Raw genomic sequence first — 22,070 nt, forward strand, 5'->3', positions numbered from 1 at the left:
CGCCGCCCGAGACGGGGTAACAGGGCAAGCGGTCGGGCGCTCGCCCTGCCGCAGGGACGCGCCGCGACGGGCAGAGCGGCCGCAGCCCCGGCCGCCCAGAGCGCAAAGGCAAACACCGCCTTTGGTTTCCAAACCCGGAGCGTGAGGCTGGGCCGGCGCTTCCCCTCGCCCTGGCCTTCGCGGCTGCCCGACGGCTCCGCCGGTTCAGGCTCCGGGACGCGCCCGCGCTGAACGCCCGCGTCTGCCGCTGGAAACCGGGGGTGGAAGGGGGCGGCGGGTCCGCGCTGCGGGAACGGTCACGCTGAGGGGACTTCACAGCAGGGCGGCGCCGCCAGGCAGGCCTGCCCGGAGCCCCGCCCCCGCGGCCGCCCCGCCCCCGCCCCGAGCGTCCCGCCCTACCCCGTCCTCACGTGATCCCGTCCCTCGCTCGCGCGCGCGCGCTCTGCGCCTCCACGCCCCGGCTGCGTTTGTAGCTGCAGAGCCGCCGTCGCCCCCGGTCGCCCCGGCCTGGCGGCCAGCGGCGGGAGCTCCGCCTCTGCGGGCGGCGGCGGGATGCGGTCCGTCAGCTACGTGCAGTGCGTAGCGCTCGACTTCGGCGGCAGCCTCTTCCCGCACGCCATCTGCCTGGGGGATGCCGACAACGACGCGGTCCGGAGCCGGGGGGTGGCTGCTGTGGGCTGGCGGGGCGGCGGCGGGGCGGGCTCCGCCCTCGCGTGGCGGCGGCGACCCCGGGGCAGGCCCAGCCCCGCCGCGGGGCTCGGGCGGGCCCGTGGCAGCAGGCCGCAGGCAGCTTCTGCAGGCAGATCACTGGGCCCGGTTTGGGTGGCGGGCTGGGGCGAACCCAGCAGCGGGCCGCCGCGATGCCCGCGGGCTGCCGCGCACGGCGCACACGCGGGCGAGGGAGCCGGGCTTGGTCGGCCTGTGGAGCACCCGGCGGCACCCCAGGGCTGCCCGCAGTCGCCGCCCGGCCGCGCTCAGAGACGAGCAGCGGCGGGGCGAGGGGCAGGACTCGCAGGTTGCAGCGAAGGAAGCTAAAACGGGGCGGGGGGGGGGGCACCGAGAGGATGGTGGGGCAGCGGGGGGAGGTGGTGGGGCTTCCACCCCTGGGGGGACTCGGAGCTCGACGGGCGCTTGAGCGATGTCAGAGACGCAGCGGTTGGATCAGATGGCCCCCAGAGGACCCTTGCAAACTGAATGTTGTGGTGATTCTGGGCTGCAGCTGGTCAGTGCTTCCACCACCATTAGACATGCTAGGCATTCTTGGCATGGGCCCTGGATAATGTATAGCTAGTAGGGAGGTTGACTTTTGGTGCCAAAGAGAGACACTCTCCTGTCGTGGTGGTGGGGGTGTAGAGGTGTGGGGAAATGCTTTGCTGGGTCACAGTGGATCACAAACAGGGTAGAGCCAAGTTTGAATGTCTCTTGACCTGTATGATGAATGGATGCGCATCAAGAATGTTGCTGTCAGCCCCACAAATGGTTGTTTCTGATGGGTCTGATTTGCCTGTAACTAGGAAGAGGTTGGCTTAACCAGGTATATGTAAACTGTCCCTTTGTCTCCTTAACAGTCAAATGTTATTACAGGCCTATCCTGCTATCCTGAAAAGTGTCATGGCTAGCGATGTAGTGGATGATAAAACAAATTTTCCCATAAGAAGTTGTGTTATGTGGGGTAACGTGTGCAGGAGTTATGAAATGCACACAATTTAAATACACAGAGGCATGATGCAGAAGATGGGGTAGCAGGAGTAGGCTCATCAGCTGGGGTAGTTGGTGATTTTTAGCAGTCGTCTTTAAAGAAATAATCACCATTCTGAAAGACCTTTACCCCTTCATCAGTGAGATTGAACACCCAATGTGAATCTATTGTAAGTGTTCTTGCAGCCTCTTTCTGGATGATTACATTTTCCTCATTGCCATCATCTTCGTCAGGTGGATCAATAAAGATCAAGTCAATCTAGATTGAAGGATGGAAGATGGGGTGATGATGATGATTAGCAGAGCAGGATGTTAAAACACAGTGACGCAGCTCTGAAACAATGGCTAGAGAAGGAGTGGATAATGGGATGTGGCTCTAAGGAGCTCTTTTATCTGCGAGAGTAAAATTAGGGCTTTTAGTTTTTCCCAGACCTTTTCTATTGATTCAAGGCTGTCTCTTTAACTCTTGTTTTGCTTTGCTGCTTCTTCCCACAGAGTGATTTTTAGATATGAATTCTTTAATTATTGCTGTGTGGGAATATTGTTACTGTAATTGTGAATTTCTTCTTACTAACCCAATTCTCTTGTACAGCTGAATGAACTAGTAGTGGGAGACACCAATGGGAAACTCTATGTTTACAAGAATGATGACAGCAAACCCTGGGCTGTGCGATCTTGCCAAGGAATGGTCAGTTCTTGACAAAATTTTTAAATGGTTGGGCCTTCTGGTGTATGTGCAGCCAGCTGTCCTTGACCACTACCAGAGGGGAATGGCAGCCAGAACTGGTTCTGATGCCTTTCACGTAGTTATGCAAGACCCTGCTTTTGCCCACAGCTAGCCCCAGGGGCGAGAAGTGATGAGCAAAGTACTGAACAAACACAGGAACTGGGCTTCTGTCCCACCTTGACCCTGCTCCTGTGCACTGTGGACTTTGTCCCAGGGCTCTGGGCAGTTGTGTGGCAGGTATGTTTCTGTCCCTGCTCTCTTTGTCCTTGAAAAGGCTGTTTAGAGTGCAAGAGACGGTTTATGAGAGAGGAACGGGTAGGACAGAGGCGTATCCCAAAGTGCTGTTTTGGGTTGCCTTCTCTCATGTACGGCCTTCTTTTCTCTTGCAGCTCACGTGTGTTGGTGTGGGAGATGTATGCAATAAAGGAAAGGTGAGAGCAGCCAAACTCTTCCCAGCTGTGTCTGTAGGGCATGTGCTTAGGAGATTAGCATCATGTCATATCCTGAGTGTGGAGGAGGACAGGTTGCAAGTGCGTTCTCTTCAGGATCTGCCCTTGCTCATGGAGTTTTAGCACTACTGTTTTAAAACTGTTCTTCTGTCTGCATATAACCTGTGTCTGTCTGTGAGCCATATGCAGGTTTTAGCGAGCAAGGAAATCCATCCTATCTTCAAAAAGCACTGTTGATTTGCATGTTCCCCTCTGTGAGTGCCACAAGGCTTTGGTGGTTTGAGGGTTGCTCCTTTTCCTCAGTGGCTTTTGCCCTGATCTCTGCTGGTCCCTGCTGTGAGCCATGGCCCTTCTGCCACTTGGCTGTGGTCATTCAAGGTCATCTAAACGAGACTGAGCCACAAAATAGTCTAGACTCCCAAGCAAATTCCACTGGGTCTAATACTTTTGCTGGATTGCTATTTCTGGAGGTTAAACCAAAAGTCCCAGTTTAGGCACCCTGCCTAAAATACTGTAGCTGTGTCTAGCTATGTGTGAGCACACATCAGCTTGATATCCTAGTTTGACAAGGATGAACAAGAAGTTTGGACCCTGCAGTACCCGAGTAGTTTGTACGCTGGCCAAAAACCTTCTCCTCTTCCCTCTGTAGCAGTCATTGATCTTGATGGATCTACCCTCGAACCTTCCCTCGCCCTGCTGTGGGACAGTTTCTGCAGTTTCTAAAAGAGGAAAAATCAAAAGGTTTTTCTCTTCCCTCTTAGAATCTCGTGGTGGCGGTGAGTGCAGAAGGCTGGTTTCATCTTTTTGACCTGACTTCTCCAACTTCAAAACACCCAGATGCTTCAGGCCACCATGAGTTGGCAGTGGCAGAAGAGCAGAAGCCAGTGTTCAAGCAGCACATTCCTGCCAACACCAAGGTCATGCTGATCAGTGACATTGGTGAGCTGGGAAGCTGGTGTGGGAGTGCAGGGTGAGGGAGTTTGTGGGTATGAGGTGGTGGGGAAGAGAGAGAGAAAGTGTGTGGGACCCACAGAAGGAAATTGCTATCTTGCTGAAACAGGTGCTCTAACAAACCACAGCCAAGTCATGGAGGAGAGAAGGAAGAACTTCAGGAATTTTCCTGAAGTGCAAATTCTCGTTACAGGATTGGGATCCAGCACAGTGGTTTCTGAATGTTGGGGGTCTTGGGGCTATGAAAGCCTGAGAGAGCCCATCTATCTCCTTGTATTCCCTGCAGATGGAGATGGGAAGTGTGAGTTGGTGGTGGGTTACACTGACAGGGTGGTACGTGCCTTCCGCTGGGAAGACTTGTCGGAGAATTCAGACCATGTCTCTGGGCAGCTGCTCCTGTTGAAGAAATGGCTGCTAGAAGGTCAGGTAAGGGAAACGGGACGTTCAGAGCAGAACTTGTCAGTTTTCAAGAGGTGGCTCTTCCAAGGGAAGAAGCACAAAATCTCGGTCCTATGAACAAAGCAATTGTCATGTTGATGGCTTGAAAGGGGATTTGCCCAGTGGTTGTCCTATACATGTGGAGCAGGTGGTGGGTTGGTCTGGGAAACAGTCAGTTGCTCTCACCCCACTAGAGAGCGTTAGTGGAAAATACTAGTGTGTTCTTAAGTGACTTTTGATAGGGAAGCATAACGTTTTACTGTAATTTGGACATTTTGCTTGTAGCTGAATTTCTTCAGCTCCTGCTCAGCTCTATCAGAAGATCTGCCATATTCAAGTTTAGGTACAAGGAGCACAGTGAACCTTCTGAGGTGTTTAAAGTTCTCAGTTCAACTCTATCCATGTTTACTTCTGCCAGTATAGGTGGACAGCCTCTCTGTGAACCCAGGCCCTGATGGCTCACCGGAGATGATGGTGTCTCAGCCAGGCTGCGGTTATGCCATTCTGCTCTGCACCTGGGACTCTGAGCAGCAGGCCACGACAGAGGGAAGAGACGGCTCTGCCCCAAGCAGGTGAAGAGCGTTACTGCGTGGGATAGATGAGGAGATTCCGCTGTAGATGCCCGTCACAAGGGGGCACCACCACACCACCTTTCTTGGGGCGGGGAGGGGAGGGGTGTGTGTGCTGTCATTTGTCCTTGCTTCAGTAACCTGCTGTGCTGCTTAAGTTCATGACTTAAGCTCACCTCATCCAAGCTTCCATGAACACTGTTCGTGCCTCTTTCACAAAGATGAATACTACTGCTTTCCTTGTATCCCACTCTCTTCTTCTTGGAATGGGCAAGGAGAGTGCAAAAGCAGCTCACTGAAGGGGGCAGTACTGGGGGCTAAGGCAGGGAAATGAGTGACCTAGATCTCCAGAGAAAGGGTAGTAGGCGATCTGGTGACCTATCTAATGGTGGGAAGGGTAGCAACTGAAAGGCTGGGCCGAGCCCAGTTAGTCTGAAGCCCAGGATGACACTTTGGGTTCATTCACTCGTTTCTTCCAGGTGAGGTAATTGGAGGTTTTCCTTATGAGACCCCTGGCAGCCAGTGCTGTAAATCACAACCAGAGCAATCGGGATGAGCAGTGAGGTTATTGTCCTTGATGCTGGAGGGAGCCTTGTGGAGAATTCAGGTGCTTCTGTGGTGTTCTGTGAGACTTTAAGGCAGACCCAGAAGACTGCAGCAGGAGGGGAGCGAGGCAAGTCTCCCTGATGTCTTAGAGACCTTAGTGGAACAGTAGCTTCCTAGCCAGAAGCCCTGACCAGGTGCAGGCATGATCTCTGACCAACCTGTTCAACCCCAGGCAGACACTTCCTGAGTGAAAAGGAGCCAGGCTTACGTGACAGTAGTGATAAAAATTGTCTTTTTTTTTTCCTTGATTGGAATACGTTTTACTGACTTTTTTTCTTTGTTTTTTTTCTATGAGCTCTTTCCAGTTTTCTGATGCATCAAATCATTCTGGTTTTGTTTTTCAAACATTAGCAGTTCCTTTCATACCTGGGTTGGCATGAATTTTCCTTGGCCTTTACCATTAAAGGGCTAACCTATGCACAAACTCTTATCTATCTCTGGATTTGTAGTGCTTTGGAGTACACTGCTCTTGAGATTGTTTTGACACAGTCCCAGGCATGGTTCCCTAACCTTTCCCTGATGTCTGTCTCTCTTTTTCCTAGCGAGACCCCTATTCGAGATGTTATTCTACACCAAACATCTGGACGGATTCACAACAAGAATGTTTCCACTCATCTAATTGGTAGCATTGGCCGAGGTGAGAGATTAGGAGCTTGGGGTATCTAGCCCAACAGTTGCCCCTCTGTCCAAGTATTACCCCCTGCAGTGCTCTCTGACAACGATTTAGGCTGTGCAATGTAATTAGAGTTGGGGGAGAAGAGCAATCAGCTGAAACCCCTCCTTTTCCTCTTCCCCAGAGTACCCTCCTCCAGTTCCTAAGCTTGTCATGTTCTCAGCATCTCGGATGCTGCTATGAGCAACATGGTCAACAGAGCGTGAAATCAATTATTTCACTGCATACAAAGCCTTGCATCTAATGAGAAGTGTCTGTGAAAAAAGAAGGCACACTGAATAAGGGATGAAGAGAAGGTTGTGAAAAGCCCACTGATGCTGGACCATCAGTAATGAAACAGCTGAAGAGTGCCATGCTGACCAGTTTATAAGGGGGACACAGCAGATCTTTTGGATCAGACCCTGTCTGGATGAATGTCAGCTAGGGGCAACAGAGCACTCAACCAGCTGACTGTTTGCTTTAAGCTGATCTGCGGAAATAGGGTAGTCTGTGTCCTGGGAGTGTGCAGGGTGTTGTATCTTGGAGCTCTCTATGGGCAGTGGAGGTAGGCTTGCAGTATTACATCATTCTGGGGAAACTGCCTATTTGCTTTCAGCTCTGCTGGCTTGTCCCTGACTGACAGTTTTCCTGGGTTCCTGCAGACCTCAGGGAGCCAGTGTCTCTCCTGCATTGTTGCTGAAAGGATTAAATGCAGCTGTAGTTGAATACAGCTCTGGTCCTCCCCCGCCAAGTGTGATATCACTTTCAAAACCTGACCTTGCATGTCTTTTCTGACTGGTAGCTAGGTAGAGAGTGTGCTGAAGGGCTGAAGCAGCCCGGTAGTCAGGGGAGTCTCCTTTTCAGATTTAACTAGTCACATTTGTCAGTGCTGTCCTGCACACAACTGTGATATACAGGCTTTGGAGAGGATACTGCTTGCAGGAAGTTCACAGCTGTATAAGCATAGCCCAGGAAAGCCAGGGCTGAAGCATGAAGGCACATGTCTAATCTGCTCATAAAGCAAGGGCTCTTTAGCATCTGATCAGTGTTTGCTGGGAGACGATCACAGGTTCTGTGCAGTTTTGCTGCAGCAAAAACAATAGAGTTGGTAGCATGATCTCCACAGACTCATTCAGGAGTTGCCATGGAGATGTTTTTGTGCTACTGTGACTGACGGTTTGCCCTTCTGGCAGGACCTCTCTTTTTTTCCTCTGCACCTTCCCAGAAAAGCCGAAGGCCATGTTCCTGTCCTTGAAAGAAACAGTGAGGGTACAGTTGTAACACTCTAGTTTGGCTTCAGCTGTTCTTCACTTTGTCCCTTGTGATGGTCCTGCCTGGGCTTGTGCATTTCTAGAGCCTGGAGGGGATGTGATGCAGTCCACTAAAATCCTGCAAGTGGGCCTGCAAGTGTATATGTGGTATAGACAGATCCTAGGAGCAGCCAGCAGAGCCAGACATGCCTATATCAGTGCAAATCAAAGGCCTTGGGTTTTGAGATGCCAGTGCTCTACAAATAAAAGCCAGTATAAAGTACGATTGGTTGTAAGAATCTGCAACCAATACCTGCTAAGCAAAGTGTCAAGGCTGGGAAAAAAAAGGAGGCAGGATAGATCAGCTTGTTTTGGATCTTTTGGGTTTTTTTTAGGAGGGGGGGACAATGCTCATAAAACGGCCTCAACTCCTGTAATTCTCTTCTGCACTTACAGGCTGCTCCAGTGAGAACAAAGGCTCAGGTCTCTTTGCCCTCTGTACTCTGGATGGTAAGTCCTACCACTGTCCTGGAAGAAACGCCTGTGGGGCGGCCAAGGTCTGTCACCAATTCAAAGCAGGGAACCAGGGGCTCAGTGCTTTTGGTTTTGAAAGAAGGGGGAGCTGGGCTTGAGAAATGCTTCCTGGGTCAGGCAAGAGAATTTGACTCAAAGACTCCTGCTGATATATTTTATATGAAGGCATGAAAGCTAAGACAGGAGCCAAGGTAAGAGTTGTCACTGTGAGCCAGTCCCCCATAAACCAGGTGCGTGATAACATGCCTGTATCTGAGGATGTGATGAAACACATTAAAGCTGAGCCTGTCTTTCTGTTCCTTACTGAAATGGGTCTGATATTGCACAGACTTGCTTTCTCCAGGAAACCTGTTGTGTTTTCTATCTGTTACTAATATCTGCCTTTCTCTCTCCCCTGGTACAGTCTATTCAACTGCAGATTTCAAAGCATTTTACAAACATTAATTACTTGTATGGTCCCATGGCCTATGGGGATAGAAATATTAAAGCCATGCTGCAGCGAGCAGCCAGGAAAATGAGGAGGCTAAGTTGTTGGCCCAAAGGCACACTGAAAGCTTGAGATGGAGAGTGAGACTAGAATTTTCATCTGCTGATTCCTAAGTTTCCTGCTTACCCAATGGTCAAACAACTGTTTGAGATGCCTCAGAAGCCACTGAGGCAAAGGGCTCCGGGGCAGAGGATTGCGCCAGGGGACCCTTCCTAAAGCAGCAAAACCGCGGCAAAAACGCAGGGAAAGAGAGGGTGCCCCAGCCACCCCTTCCCCGAGCCGGAGGAGTGAGCTCCTGACGAGCGGCAGCTCTGACTCAGTGCAGGCGGGGACAAGAGTGATGGTGGCCAAACCCCCTCACATACAAGAGCAGACCCCAGGGATCGCGAGCGACCAGGAGTGCAGCGAACAGGGCGTGGTGCGGCAGTTTGCGCAGGGAAGGTGTGCAGGGAAGGCGAGCGGGCAGGGCGCAGTCCCCCTCCTGGCTCTAGAGGCTAACCCAACTCAGTGGTCATCGCCCTCCCAGAAGAGGATCTAGCTATGGTTTCCACTCGGCCGAAAGTCATCGCCGGAAGGAATGTGGCGACCCAGACGGAGCCCCCACACAAACATACATCTGTCCAGGTCTCCGGCTGCAGGGAGTGCCTGAGCCTGTCACTTGTACCGCAGGGCAGCAGAGACAACGCCTGTGTGCGCTGTGACCAGGTGGATGATCTGCTCAGCCTGGTGGCAGAGCTGAAAGAGGAAGTGGAGAGGTTAAGGAGTATCAGGGAGAGTGAGAGGGAGATAATTGGTGGAGCCACACCCTACCATCCCTGAGGCAAAGTCAGCAGATGGAGGCTCCAGAAGAAGCAGAGGATCCCCTGCCCTCTTGCCACCAGGCAGAAGGAAGGGACCTAAGAGACGGGGGAGGGGATGGAAACAGGTCCCTGCTCAGGGCACCAGGCGAATCCCCTCCCGGCCTCCCTCACCTTCCCAGTTGCCCTTACACAACGGATACGGGGCTCTGGAACTTGAGGGCCAGGCAAATGAGGGTGAAGGTGAATGATGAAGGCCCATCCAGGGGGTTGTCCAGGGTGAGTCAGTCAGCCCCACGCATTATGGCTGCCTCTGCTAAGAAAAAAAGGAGGGTAATTGTCGTAGGCGATTCCCTTCTAAGGGGAACAGATTCCCTTCTGGTACGGCCTTCCGATTACTACCCACTATTGGTTATGTATGTTGGCAGTGATGAGGTTGCGGAGAGACATCCAAAAGTGATCAAAAGGGACTTCAGGGCACTAGGGCAATTGGTGGAAGGATCAAGAGCACACTTAGTGTTTTCCTCAATCCCTTCAGTGGCAGGGAAGAATACTGAAAGGAAAGGAAAACTCATCTGATCAACATGTGGCTTAGGGGCTGGTGCCATCGGTGGAATCTCGGCTTTTTTGACCATGGGGAGGTTTACACGGCACCAGGCCTGCTGGCGACGGACAGAGTTCAGCTCTCTCACAGCGGGAAAAGGATTCTCGCTCACAAGTTGGCGGGGCTCATCCAGAGGGCTTTAAACTAGGTTCAAAGGGGGAAGGGGATAAAACCAGGCTCACTAGAGATGAGCCTAGGGGTGGCACGCCAATGTTGGGGGTGAAATCGGTAGCCCAACTCAAGTGCATCTACACCAATGCACGCAGCATGGGCGGCAAACAGGAGGAGCTGGAAGCCATTGTGCAGTGGGATAGCTATGACTTAGTCGCCATCACAGAAACATGGTGGGATGACTCTTGTGATGGGAGTGCTGCAATGGATGGCTATAAGCTCTTCAGAAGGGACAGGCGAGGAAGGAGAGGCAGTGGGTGGCTCTGTATGTTAGGGAGTGCTTCGATTGTCTAGAGCTCAATGATCGTGATGATAAGGTCCAGTGTTTGTGGGTAAGGATGAGGGGAAAGGCCAACAAGGCAGATATCCTGCTGGGAGCGTGTGTTATAGACCACCTAGTCAGGATGAAGAGGCAGGTGAAGCGTTCTACAAGAGGCTGGCAGAAGTCTCACAATCGCTAGCCCTTGTTCTCATGGGGGACTTCAACTTACCGGACGTCTGCTGGAAATACCACACGGCAGAGAGGAAACAGTCGAGGAGGTTCCTGGAGTGTGTGGAAGATAACCTTCTGACACAGCTGTAAGTGAGCCTACCAGGGGAGGTGTCTCGCTTGACCTGCTGTTCACAAACAGAGAAGGACTGGTGGGAGATGTGGTGGTCAGAGGTCAGCTTGGGCTTAGCGACCATGAAATGGTAGAATCTTGATTCTTGGTGAAGTAAGGAGGGGGGTCAGCAAAACCGCTACCATGGACTTCCGGAGGGCGGACTTTGGCCTGCTCAGGACACTGATTGAGAGAGTCCCTTGGGAGACAGTCCTGAAGGGCAGAGGGGTCCAGGAAGGCTGGGCGTTCTTCAAGAAGGAAATCTTAAAGGCACAGGAGCAGGCTGTCCCCATATGCCGTAAGAAGAACGGGCGGGGAAGACAACCGGCCTGACTGAACAGGGAGCTTTTGCTGGGACTCAGGAAAAAAAAAAAGGAGAGTTTATCACTTGTGGAAGAAGGGGCAGGCAACTCAAGAAGAGTACAGGGATCTCGTTAGGTCGTGCAGAGAGGAAATTAGAAAGGCAAAAGCCCAGCTAGAACGCAATCTGGCCACTGTCGTGAGAGACAACAAAAAATGTTTTTACAAATATATTAATGACAAAAAGAGAGCCAAGAAGAATCTCCATCCTTTATTGGATGTGGGGGGGAACATTGCCACCGAGGACGAGGAAAAAGCTGAAGCACTTAATGCCTTCTTTGCCTCAGTGTTTAGGAGTCAGACCAGTTATCCTCAGGGTATTCAGCCCCCTGAGCTGGAAGAGAGGGACGGTGAGCAGGATGAACCCCCCATAATCCAAGACGAAGCAGTTAACGACCTGCTACGCCACCTGGATGCTCACAAGTCTATGGGGCCGGATGGGATCCACCTGAGGGTACTGAGGGAGCTGGCGGAGGAGCTTGCCAAGCCATTCTCCATCATTTACCAGCAGTCCTGGTTAGCAGGGGAGGTCTCGGATGACTGGAGGCTCGCCAATGTGACGCCCATCTACAAGAAGGGCCGGAAGGAGGATCTGGGGAGCTATAGGCCTGTCAGCCTGACCTCGGTGCCAGGGAAGATTATGGAGCGGTTTGTCTTGAGGGTGCTCACAAGGCATGTGCGGGACAACCAGCACAGGTTCATGGAAGGCAGGTCCTGCTTGACCAACCTGATCTCCTTCTATGACCAGGTGACCCGCCTAGTGAATGAGGGAAAGGCAGTGGATGTGGTCTACCTGGGCTTCAGTAAAGCCTTTGACACTGTCTCCCACAGCATTCTCCTAGAGAAGCTGGCGGCTCACGGCTTAGAGAGGTGCACTCTTCGCTGGGTAAAAAACTGGCTGGACGGCCGGGCCCAGAGAGTTGTGGTAAACGGAGTTAAATCCAGTTGGCGGCCGGTCACGAGCGGTGTTCCCCAGCGCTCAGTTTTGGGGCCAGTCTTGTTCAGTATCTTTATCAATGATCTGGACGAGGGGATCGAGTGCTCCCTCAGTAAGTTTGCAGACGACATCAAGTTGGGCGAGAGTGTTGATCTGCTTGAGGGTAGGAAGGCTCTGCAGAGGGACCTGGACAGTCTGGATCGATGGGCTGAGGCCAAGTATATGAGGTTCAACAAGGCCAAGTGCCAGGTCGTGCACTTCGGCCACAACAACCCCAGGCAACGCTACAGGCTTGGGGAAGAGTGGCTGGAAAGCTGCCCAGAGGAAAAGAACCTGGGGGTACTGGTTGACAGCCGGCTAAACATGAGCTGGCAGTGTGCCCAGGTGGCCAAGAAGGCCAATGGCATCCTGGCCTGTATCAGAAATAGTGTGGCCAGCAGGAGCAGGGAGGTGATCGTGCCCCTGTACTTGGCACTGGTGAGGCCGCACCTCGAATACTGTGTTCAGTTCTGGGCCCCTCACTACAAGAAGGACATTGAGGTGCTGGAGCGTGTCCGGGGAAGGGCAACGAAGCTGGTGAAGGGTCTGGAGCACAAGTCTTATGAGGAGCGGCTGAGGGAATTGGGACTGTTTAGTTTGGAGAAGAGGAGGCTCAGGGGAGACCTTACTGCTCTCTACAACTACCTGAAAGGAAGTTGTAGTGAGGTGGGTGTTGGTCTTTTCTCCCAAGTAACTAGCGATAGGCCTCAAGTGCCAAGGGAGGTTTAGATTGGACATTAGGAAAAATTTCTTTACTGAAAGAGTGGTTAAACATTGGAACAGGCTGCCCAGGGAAGTGGTTGAGTCACCATCCCTGGAGGTATTTAAAAGACGTGTAGATGAGGCCCTTAGGGACATGGTGTAGTGGGCATGGTGGTGTTGGGTTGATGGTTGGACTCAATGATCTTAGAGGTCTTTTCCAACCTTAATGATTCTATGATTCAACAGTGCCATTCATGTAGATAGGAGCCTCTAAACCACAGCAGAGATGTGTCCTTGTACTTGAAGGGAGTTGAGTGGTTTCCAAAATCAGTAAAGGAAAAGGATGCTGGAACTTGAGTATTGGTAGAGAGGAGCTGACCTCACACAGGCCTGAAGGCTTCTGCTGTGCCCCTAACTGAGAAGTGCAATAGGACTGAACCTAATGAGCTGAGTGCAGGATTTCTGTCCAAACACCAACAGAGTGGAGACAAGATGTTGTGCTTCTCTCTTCCCTGATAGGCAGCCTGGCCTGTTTGGGCCAGATGTCCACCTGCTAGGGAATTTCTGATTATTCTTTGGGCCTAAACTCTGAAGCTTCTGCATCTGGCAAGGCTTCGTGCCTCACTATGGTTCACTCACGAGCCTTACTAAGGCTGGAGGGCACTGTGAGGATAGATTCATGTTTATGTTCCACTCTCTCATGGCCACCCCACCCCACCCCCCGTACTATCACAGTACCTCTGGATGGTAGAAAAATTGTATGTGAGGTAAGTGTCCAGTATGGTTTTAGCAGCCAGGGGGCCATGCCCATGCTATTAGCCAGCCACCTCTCAGCTGATACCTGTCCGCATGCTGTCCTGCGATCACTTGATCCGTGGGACATGGTGAGAAGCTTCTAGATTACTCGCTGTCTCATGTGAGATCTGTTGATGTACTGTACTTTGGCAGCCCGTTTTTGGCAGTTTTCTTATTGTCTTAGAGCAGGGCTGCTGCCATTTTTCCTCTCTGTTTCCAGTTACTGATGTACTGATGACAAGATAATGGACTGCTGTCCTTCCTAGAACTGAGACTGTGTTATCTATTATCAACCACAGCCTGTACCATGGGCCCCAGCCCTCTGCCTGCAGAGCCGAAGCATTGAAGGAGTGTGCAGGGCCCAGTTTTAGCAAACATCTTGGTCCCTTTTAATACTTTCAAGACAATCTTTATTATTTTTTTTTTCCCTTCAGGGACATTGAAACTGATGGAGGGAGCAGACAAGCTGCTCTGGTCTGTGCAGGTTGATCACCAGCTGTTTGCTCTGGAGAAGCTGGATGTTACTGTGAGTGTCTGTGAATAGGGCTGGGAGGGATGAAGACAAAAACTCAACATGGCTTTGTGTATATGAATTTAGGAAGGGCAGAGGGAGTATGACTCAGCTGAAAAAGGCTGGGATTATCTCAGGATGACACACAGAGTGCTCTGACTGTGCCGGTGCATTCTGCACTCATGTCAGTCTGTCCGCCTGCAAGAGGTTGAGCTGTGTCTTCCTGTTTGACCTAGTGAGCCCAGCGTCCTGCTATAAACTTTTTCATCTCGGAGGTGCTCTTTTATTTTATTGCAAAGTTGAATGGTTTTGCACAATGCTAATACCCCGATTGTCTACAAGCTCTTATGATATATAAGGATTACGATAGAGAAGAGAGAGATGGTCTCCAAGTGCAAAAAGACTGGACAAATGCAAAATGTCTGGACAAGGCGTCCAAAAGTGACATCTTGTTCAGACATTAGTGTTCTGTCTCTGTACAAGCAGGAAAGATTCTTGACTGCCTCTGGGAATAGTAGATGTCTGTGCTAATATGCGATCTTACGGTTCCTGCAGGGCAATGGGCATGAGGAGGTGATTGCCTGTGCATGGGATGGTCAGACGTACATCATCGACCACAATCGGACTGTTGCCAGATTTCAAGCAGATGAGAATGTCAGTGCATTCTGTGCAGGTAGAGAGCCTGACTGCAAAGCTAGCCCTCACAGCATTTCTTCCTTAAAGCTACTATTCCCCTCTGGGAGACCCGGAATCCTTTGTCCATCTGCAGTGAGGAATAATTTCCCTGTGTGTGTACTGCAGAAGGCCCAGCTAGTCTTTCCTGTGGTGGCATCTGGGAAAAGAAGGGGTGAGAGGAGGTGATGCTGAGGTTTGTGATGGTTTTGGGTTTTTTTTCTTGTCCTTTTTGGGACTGCTACAGTGGTCTCTTGTCTTCCCCACTGCTTTTTTAATTTGCAGACTTCTAAGCTGTTCTCAAGTGGAGATAAGGAATGCCAGGGAACCAGCCTGAGCCTTGGCTTTGCTCAGTCCCCTCTCTCAGACCTGCAAGAAGCAGCTTGCAAATCCCCAAGCTCCATGCATTAGTAACAGTTGAGACACTTTCTTGATTGTCTCAAAGGGACTTCATATACCCACGTCCATGTCTGTGCCCCTCGCCCCAGGTACTCACTGCCTTCTGCTAACAGCTTTGGTACCTCATCATGAGAAGTTACCTATTTGCTTTCTCTGTCCTTTTGGAAGTAGTCAGATCTCCACACTTTTGCTTTCTGCAGGCCTCTATGCATGCAAAGGAGGAAGCAACAGCCCCTGCCTGGTTTATGTCAGCTTCAATCAGAAGATCTACATCTACTGGGATGTGCAGCTGGAGAGAATGGAGTCCACCAACCTTTTGAAAATCCTGGATTGTGACCCAGAGTTTGGAAATCTCCTGCAGCAACTGGGTGTGGGTGCGTGCAGAAAAGGTGAAGGATGTACAGGAAAAAAGAGAGGAAGGGCTGCTGGCAGGTAGTCTGCTGGGAACTAGAGTTCCAGGTACTTCTTGAGGAAGAAGGGCTTTCATACTGCCTGTTGAGAATCCCTAACAACTGTCTTTCTCTCTTTTCTGTAGAAAGAGGGGACGTTTCTGCTGTCAAAGATCTGATTCACAAAACACTCTATTTTCCTGAGAAACAGCAGCAGAGCAGCCCCTCGCAGTGTCAGGACCCTGCTGGAACAGACTCCTCTGCCCACTACACTGTCATCCAGGATCCTTTATAACAAGTCACACGGAGGTTGACATCTTTAATACCAGCATCTCCGACTGGAATCGGGCATCTAATGAAGATGAGACTGTTCTTCTCCTGTCTCTGTCAAAGCTTCCAGACAGCAGAGGGTTTACAGGCTGGGTTCTGTGGAGGGATATGCTTGGCTGTAGGCTTGAGTGAAGGTGGTGGGTTGATTTGCTTTTAGCTGAGGAAGCTACCAGAACAGCAAGAGTCCAGGGTCCTGCTCATTGGCCTTCCATTGCCAATTTCCATGTTCTCTGCTAGCCAAAGCGCTTTATGGGTGACTGCGAAGGAGCACTGAGGACATAGATGGAGAGAATAACTGAGCTCAGTCTCTGTCTTGGCCTATTCTTACAACTGCTTTAGTGATTACTTCTGAGTTCTTAGCAGGATCACAGTGCAGAAACTAGAGATGGAGGAACTGAGTTAGGGAGCAGGCAAGGGCCTTCTCTCCCATTTAGGTGTGTTTTTAAAGTAGACCTAAGCATTGTTTGCCTTTGCTCTGCTGCTGCTCTTCTACCAAGCAGTTTCTCACAAACCACCTCCTGTTCTGAGGAGCTGGAGACATGTGTGAGAAGAACCACAACTTGCACTAATAAGGTGTCAAGAGGTAACAGCTCCAGCGAACCCCAGCTGTACTTGAGAGGCATTGCTTCTCTCCATCTTCTTGGGCAGGGTGATCCCAGAGGTGACTGACTTAGCAAAGCAGCTGTGAACTGGGCAACAAGAGGAATCTGTCCTAACCGTGGATCTGTGGTGCTGTGAGAGCTTGGCCATTCCATAATAAGCAGTGGAAATGCCACACTTCCTTCTTGTTGTGGAGAGTGCCATGCTATTTTTGAGTTCTGCACAACTGAAAGAGGTAGAGTGGAGGTGATGTTCCACTTGCTGGTATGTGGAGTCTGGAAAAGGCCATTGCTCCCCCAGGCTGCTGATATGCAAAGGCCCAGGCAGGAACCTTTCCACTGGTGTTCTGCTTTTCCCCATCTCAGCTTGCCCCTTGCCTAACTCAGCTTATTAGGATAGGAGCAGGAGGCTCACCTGCTGTTTTGCATCTATTATCTTCTCTCACTTCTGTGATGTTTTATTGGCCATGCATAATGGATGGAGCTCTCCCTTCGCCCTATGGCGGCCTGAGTCAGAGCAAATATTATTCAGTGATTTAGCAAATGGTAACATTTAAAGATCCTGCAGGCTGTTGAAAACCTGCTGTTCTATACTCTGCAAAACATCCAAGGGCAGCCCTAACTGGGAGAAAGAACTTTGTATAGAAGAAAGGAGTGTCTTGCCTTTGGGTCAAAAGGACTGTTGTTGAAGTAGCCCTATGTGGTAGAAGGGTAGGATCTTTGCATAATAAGCCCTAGCTTTTCTTTGCGATTTCCATCTGTAGATTTATATAAGCTTTATAGAGGACAGCTTCTGTCCTCTGTGTTTGATAGCTGTGGAAGTTGAAGCATGGAGCAGTGAAATGGTATGACCTGCTCTGTACCAGTTAGCTTGCTTCTCGGACCACTCTGTCTTCTGACTCTGTAACTACAATGGAAGTTTCTCTCCATTTTAATGACCTCACTGAGAAGAATGTTTGAAATGTTCCCCTGTCATACTAAGTGCTTGTATACAACTGGACCCTTCAGGCAGGAGCTCTCAAGTCATAATAGTGCTTTAGTAACAGTGGTATTCAGAGCAGCAGGGCTTGAGTTTGTCAGCTATGGAGAGCTGATAGTGTAGGGACCATCTACTGATGGGCTAAAGCAAGGAGTTGTCTTGAAGTTTGTCAGCTCTGGACTGTAACCTCAAGAAATTGTCAGCTCTCGTGATGCTGAGATGTACAGCCACCCATCCCAGTGGGCAATCACCACTGCTTCTGCAGTTAGTCAGTGTGACCTCTGGGGCTCTCATCAATCTCATAGTCCTTTCCAAATGAAGATGAGTCTTACTGGGACTATTAACTAGATCACAGTATATTGGTTCTTGCTTCTTCCAGGTTTCTGTTTCCCAAAACCTAAAGCTGCTCTTTCCGATCACCAGAACAAGTAAGGATTCTCCTTCTCTTCCTTCTGGTGAAGTAGTAGCAGATGCTACTCTTATCTCTTCCCCTTGGGGCCCAGCTGAGTTGGGGAGAAGCAGATGTCCCTAAAGGTGGGGTGAACAGTTTGGTTTCACTGTATTCTGAGATACTTTCCACCTAGCCCTATGGCTACCTGATTTTAATCTTGCCTGATTAATCAAAATTAGTGGAACTGATACGAAGAGGGACCACAGCGGAGCAGGACTCTGGAGAGCAGTTTCCAGAAGCATACAACAGAAATGACATTGTAGCAAAGTCCCTGAACAGGCCTGAGTCTTGGCATATACTGTTCTTCTATCCTGAACACAGACTGCTGTTCTTCCTCTACTTAACGTTGTGTATTTTCTTGTCTTGCTCTCCCCCTCCCTACACCGCCCCTCCCCCCAAATTCTGTGGCTTCTGTCTCCCACACCGGTGACAGAAACAGGATGGTTACAAGCAACAGAAAATAGTAATGCCTGAGTTTTCAGTTGTGGCTCGCACAACCTGGCATGTGTACTGCTGCACAGATGATGGGCACTTCTGCTGTGTGTGCTTTGACAAAAACAGATGGAGTCCTACCACAACTTGTGCCTGCCATGGCCCCATTCAACGTTGTTTGGGTTTGGTGGGGCAGGTGTTCTCTACAGAAGTACTCTCTCTCTTGATCCACTGCTGGAACCCCGGAGGTTCCTGCAGCAATTGCCTGGAGCATTTTATTTGCCTGAGAGTTGGGCCAGGCTGAGCTAATCTGGTAGCTGGGTCTTACAGGCTATTGCAGTGCTGCTATATTGTAATTCCTTCTTGAGGCCTAACAGGAAAACAGGGTTGTCTACACTCATAACAGAGAAGAACTCAATGCTGTCTGTCCATGCCAAATATAAACCTTTATTAGCAACACAAGCGGGATACAAATGGTTGTATGACTGAAATTGTTTTATGCAAAACAAACTGCCGTACAGCTCAAATGATTTCCAAGGAAGGAAGGTCAAATTGATCCACTGTTGGACTGTTAATTGTTGAGAAGAAACAGGGAAGGGTTAATGGGAAGAGATGACATTTTCCTAAGAACCATCTTTAAAAGAAAATGGGGCAAAAACAATGCAAATGTTGGACAGGGCAACCTGTGCAACCTAGCCCTCTTCTCTTGTTGGCCTGAAGATAACATTGCTGGGTGCTGTAAAAGCCCAGGCATGCTGCATTGTGGAAAGCAGAGGTGAGAAGATATGGACGCTACAGATCATCTGTTTCCCAAAACTCTTCAGCTCTTAAAACCATTTGAGAGGAAAAATACCAATGTTTGAAGGTTTCCCCTGACAGTTTTATATTGCTTACAGCACATAATTACTTGCAGATGCATTTTGCTCCTGGGCCCCTTGTGCACAAAGGAAGATGAGAACTGTCTACAGAAGAACTAATTGGAACTTCTGTACTGTTCCTTGGCCAAAAGATGACTTTCCTTCTTTTTTCATGCCCTGAACTCCAAAGTGACAATTAGTAGACTGGCTGCAGTCAATACTTCCTGAAGTCAATGCTTCAGGCTACTTCCACTGGCAACAATTTTCTGTGAAGTATACATCTACTCGGAGAGGGAGCCACGTAGGCTCTGTCACTGGGCTGATGGAGTTATGCTATACTTTCATTGTAACTCATTGCCTGTTTGTCCTTGCCAGCCAACACAAGCCACAGAGTTGGAATTAGAAGTTGTTCCTTCCCACGCAGCAGAAAATGTTGTTTGCTGCATCCTACTCAGCAGCAGATTGGCATACGCCCTGGTGCCAGGAAGCTTTTTGATAGGGCAGGATTTGCAAGACACACTTGTATGTACCAGTGCCAGCACACTGCAAGCGAGGAGTCCAACAGCATTCTCAGACACTGGGCGGATTTGCAGATAAATGATTCATGGCTTTGGTTGTGATGCTCAATTTACTAGCAAGAAAATAAAGGGAAGGGTTTTTTTTTATTTTCCTGAGACATAATAAACCAGCTGGCTGTCCCTGCTCTCATTTTTGTGATCTCTTTGCTGAATGCAGTTATTTCTGTAACTCTTCAGGTATATCCTGGCATTTGCCAGTGGAGTCTCTTGAAAGGAGGACTGACTGCAAACATACGTAGGTGGCTCAGTGGTCTTCAGTTGCGTAACTCACCCACTAGTGAAAGAGGAGCAGGCCTCTGGGAATATGGATGGCTGCAGCTCCTGTTCCATTCAAAACCAAGTGACCCCAAAATCCTGGTAATGATCCTGGTTATGGCTTCGGCAGAGTGCATGTTCTCAGGATAGGTTTACCTTTTGCACATAGGCCTTGGAAGGGGCCTCAGAAGTCCGTGTCCCCATCCCTAGACAGGTTCAGCTATATGTATCTCACACCTACCATGTAACACTTGCTTCTCTGTTCCGAAGACTTGCTGTGACAGACACTTCCCTGCAGACTGTTTCACAACTGCTGTGTCCACTCTACTGGAAAGTAGCCCTAGTAGGAGCTGACCACCAAGGCGGTTCAGAGAGATTATCCCTAAAATAATAACATTCCATTGTCTGTATTGAAGGGATGGGCCTCATCATGAGGAAGCCAGTGTTGGACACATACGGGATGTGCCTATGTCCTCATCTGAGGTGGCAGTTCATACTAAATTTCTACTTTCCATATGAAAGCATTAGCATTTTTTGATCTCCAGTGGAAAAGACCTTTAGATAGCTCCTTCCTTCCCCTTGTCCCCCAAAAGCAATAGAAATGGCTGAAATCGGGGGTAGGGAAGTGTATCTGTATAATAGGCTTTTCCAAAAGAAACTACAATTGAGACAGTCTTCAGCCTTGCCAACCCACTTAAAAATTACTTACTGGGCTCCATAATGTAGGAAGACTTTTTAAAATTACCATATTTGTCGATGGGGTTAAGTTTGCTTCTTTGAGATGTTGTAAGTCCTGTTTTATAATCACATCTTTTAAAGCTAAGATTTCTGTCTTTCACAGAAGGCTGGGATTCCCATATAATGACACAAAAATGCTTGTTGTTGGAGAAAACACCAGTTTGGGCAAGAATTCAGAATACATGTGTTAAGGTCCGTAACAACATGTCATTTAATGCCAAGGAACTTTGGGAGATGGAAACCCACCAGGAGTTCTGTTTGATGATGAGGAAACCAGGTACTGACTGTAGGATTATTCTGTGGTTTAGAGAATGAGTTGAAGTGAGGTGTCAGCCATGGTGGTGTGACCTGCAGTTCTCATTTAGTCATATAAATGTTTTTTTCTGTAAGCTCTGCCTGCAACAAAGCTTGATGGGGAGGTTCCAGGATCACTGTTGGCAATAGCTTCCTCAATGTCTGAGTGGAAGAGACCTTTACTGTGTGAACCTGCATGTTCAACTGACAGGGACAGGAGGAAGGTGAAAAACATGTCTTCTGCTCTGAAGCTGATTTCACAGCTGAAAAGAAGTACTAATTTAGCGCTTGCTTGGAAACATCCTCTCTGTGACTGACAAGTGGCAGAGTCTGCATTCTTACATGCAATTGTTAAGAACAGAGAGGAAAGATAGTGGCACAACGTGAGAGAGTATTAGCAACCAGGGTACAGGAAAGTGTTAAAAGGATTATCTAAGAAGGCAAGAATTCCTTCTGGAAGAAGCAAATCTGTCACCAGTGTGGAAGAATGATTTGCTTGGGGGAAGGTAAGGAGCATGCAGAGAAGGATTCATTATGCAGAGAAGAGAGGGTCAGATAGGGCTGGTGATTTTCACCTACTGTCGGTGGCCCTCTCCTTCCCTTGGCAGCCCATTCACAGCCCCACCAACACTGGGGTTCTACCACCTGACCCTCACGTACCCCCTCACCAGAGCCCAGCTCCAAAACGCACATCCACCACCTAGGACTTCCACACAGAAGCGGCCGGGACTGAAAGCTGTGGCCCTCACCTTCCCTTGGCAGCCACTTGTGGGCACCAGCAAAGCCTGGCAAAAGCTGCCAGGCGCTCTGGAAGGCAGCAGAGACCTGCCTGGGCATCAGCAAAGCCCGGCAAAAGCCCTGGGGTGCTCTGGAGAGAAGCAGGGTCCCTTGCAGACTTCACAAAGCCTGGCAAAAGCCCCGGAGCACTCTGGAAGGCAGCAGGGCCCCTTCCAGGCTTCTGCAAAGCCTGGCTAAAGCTTTGGGGCACTCTGGAAAGAAGCAGGGCCCCTTGCAGGCCAAAGCAAAACCCAGCAAAAGCCCTAGGGCACTCTGGAGTGAAGCAGGGCCCCTTGTGGGCACTGGCAAAAGCTGTCAGATACTCTGGAATGTTAGAGTTAGGGTAAGAGATAGGGTTAGAGGTATGGGGTAGGGTAAGGTTTAGGGTTAGGGGTTAGGTTTAGGGTTAGGGCCATTAGGGTTAGGGTAAGGAGTTAGATA

The 22,070-nt window shown here is 50.0% G+C and overlaps 1 protein-coding gene across 11 annotated transcripts; it reads left to right on the top strand.

Annotated features, from left to right (window-relative positions):
• The first annotated feature begins 436 nt into the window (after window positions 1-436).
• ITFG2 (integrin alpha FG-GAP repeat containing 2) lies at window positions 437-19,691 on the top strand. Of its 11 annotated transcripts, none has more exons than XM_075163819.1 (13): window positions 437-648; window positions 2,291-2,386; window positions 2,534-2,662; window positions 2,815-2,856; window positions 3,636-3,813; window positions 4,112-4,251; window positions 4,687-4,835; window positions 5,981-6,075; window positions 7,797-7,850; window positions 13,803-13,894; window positions 14,435-14,552; window positions 15,151-15,409; window positions 15,486-19,691. In XM_075163819.1, exons 1-12 carry the CDS (start codon window positions 553-555, stop codon window positions 15,384-15,386), a joined length of 1,425 nt encoding a protein of 474 aa, XP_075019920.1. In that variant the 5' UTR covers window positions 437-552; the 3' UTR covers window positions 15,387-15,409; window positions 15,486-19,691. The 11 variants fall into 11 exon arrangements, with proteins under 11 accessions (XP_075019920.1, XP_075019913.1, XP_075019894.1 ...); XM_075163812.1 differs by having other exon boundaries at window positions 15,151-15,382; XM_075163793.1 differs by having other exon boundaries at window positions 438-648; window positions 15,151-15,339.
• The last annotated feature ends 2,379 nt before the right edge of the window (window positions 19,692-22,070 follow it).

This window comes from Calonectris borealis, chromosome 1, assembly GCF_964195595.1.
Source record: "Calonectris borealis chromosome 1, bCalBor7.hap1.2, whole genome shotgun sequence".
Lineage (NCBI taxonomy): Eukaryota > Metazoa > Chordata > Aves > Procellariiformes > Procellariidae > Calonectris > Calonectris borealis.

Bases quoted from the DNA above. Each gene is read 5' to 3' on its own strand.
- ITFG2 (XM_075163793.1), top strand. From the start codon at position 553: ATGCGGTCCGTCAGCTACGTGCAGTGCGTAGCGCTCGACTTCGGCGGC. The intron at 2,663-2,814 runs GTATGTTTCTGT...TTTCTCTTGCAG, and splicing joins TCTGGGCAGTTGTGTGGCAG to CTCACGTGTGTTGGTGTGGG. The intron at 4,836-5,980 runs GTGAAGAGCGTT...TCTTTTTCCTAG, and splicing joins GACGGCTCTGCCCCAAGCAG to CGAGACCCCTATTCGAGATG.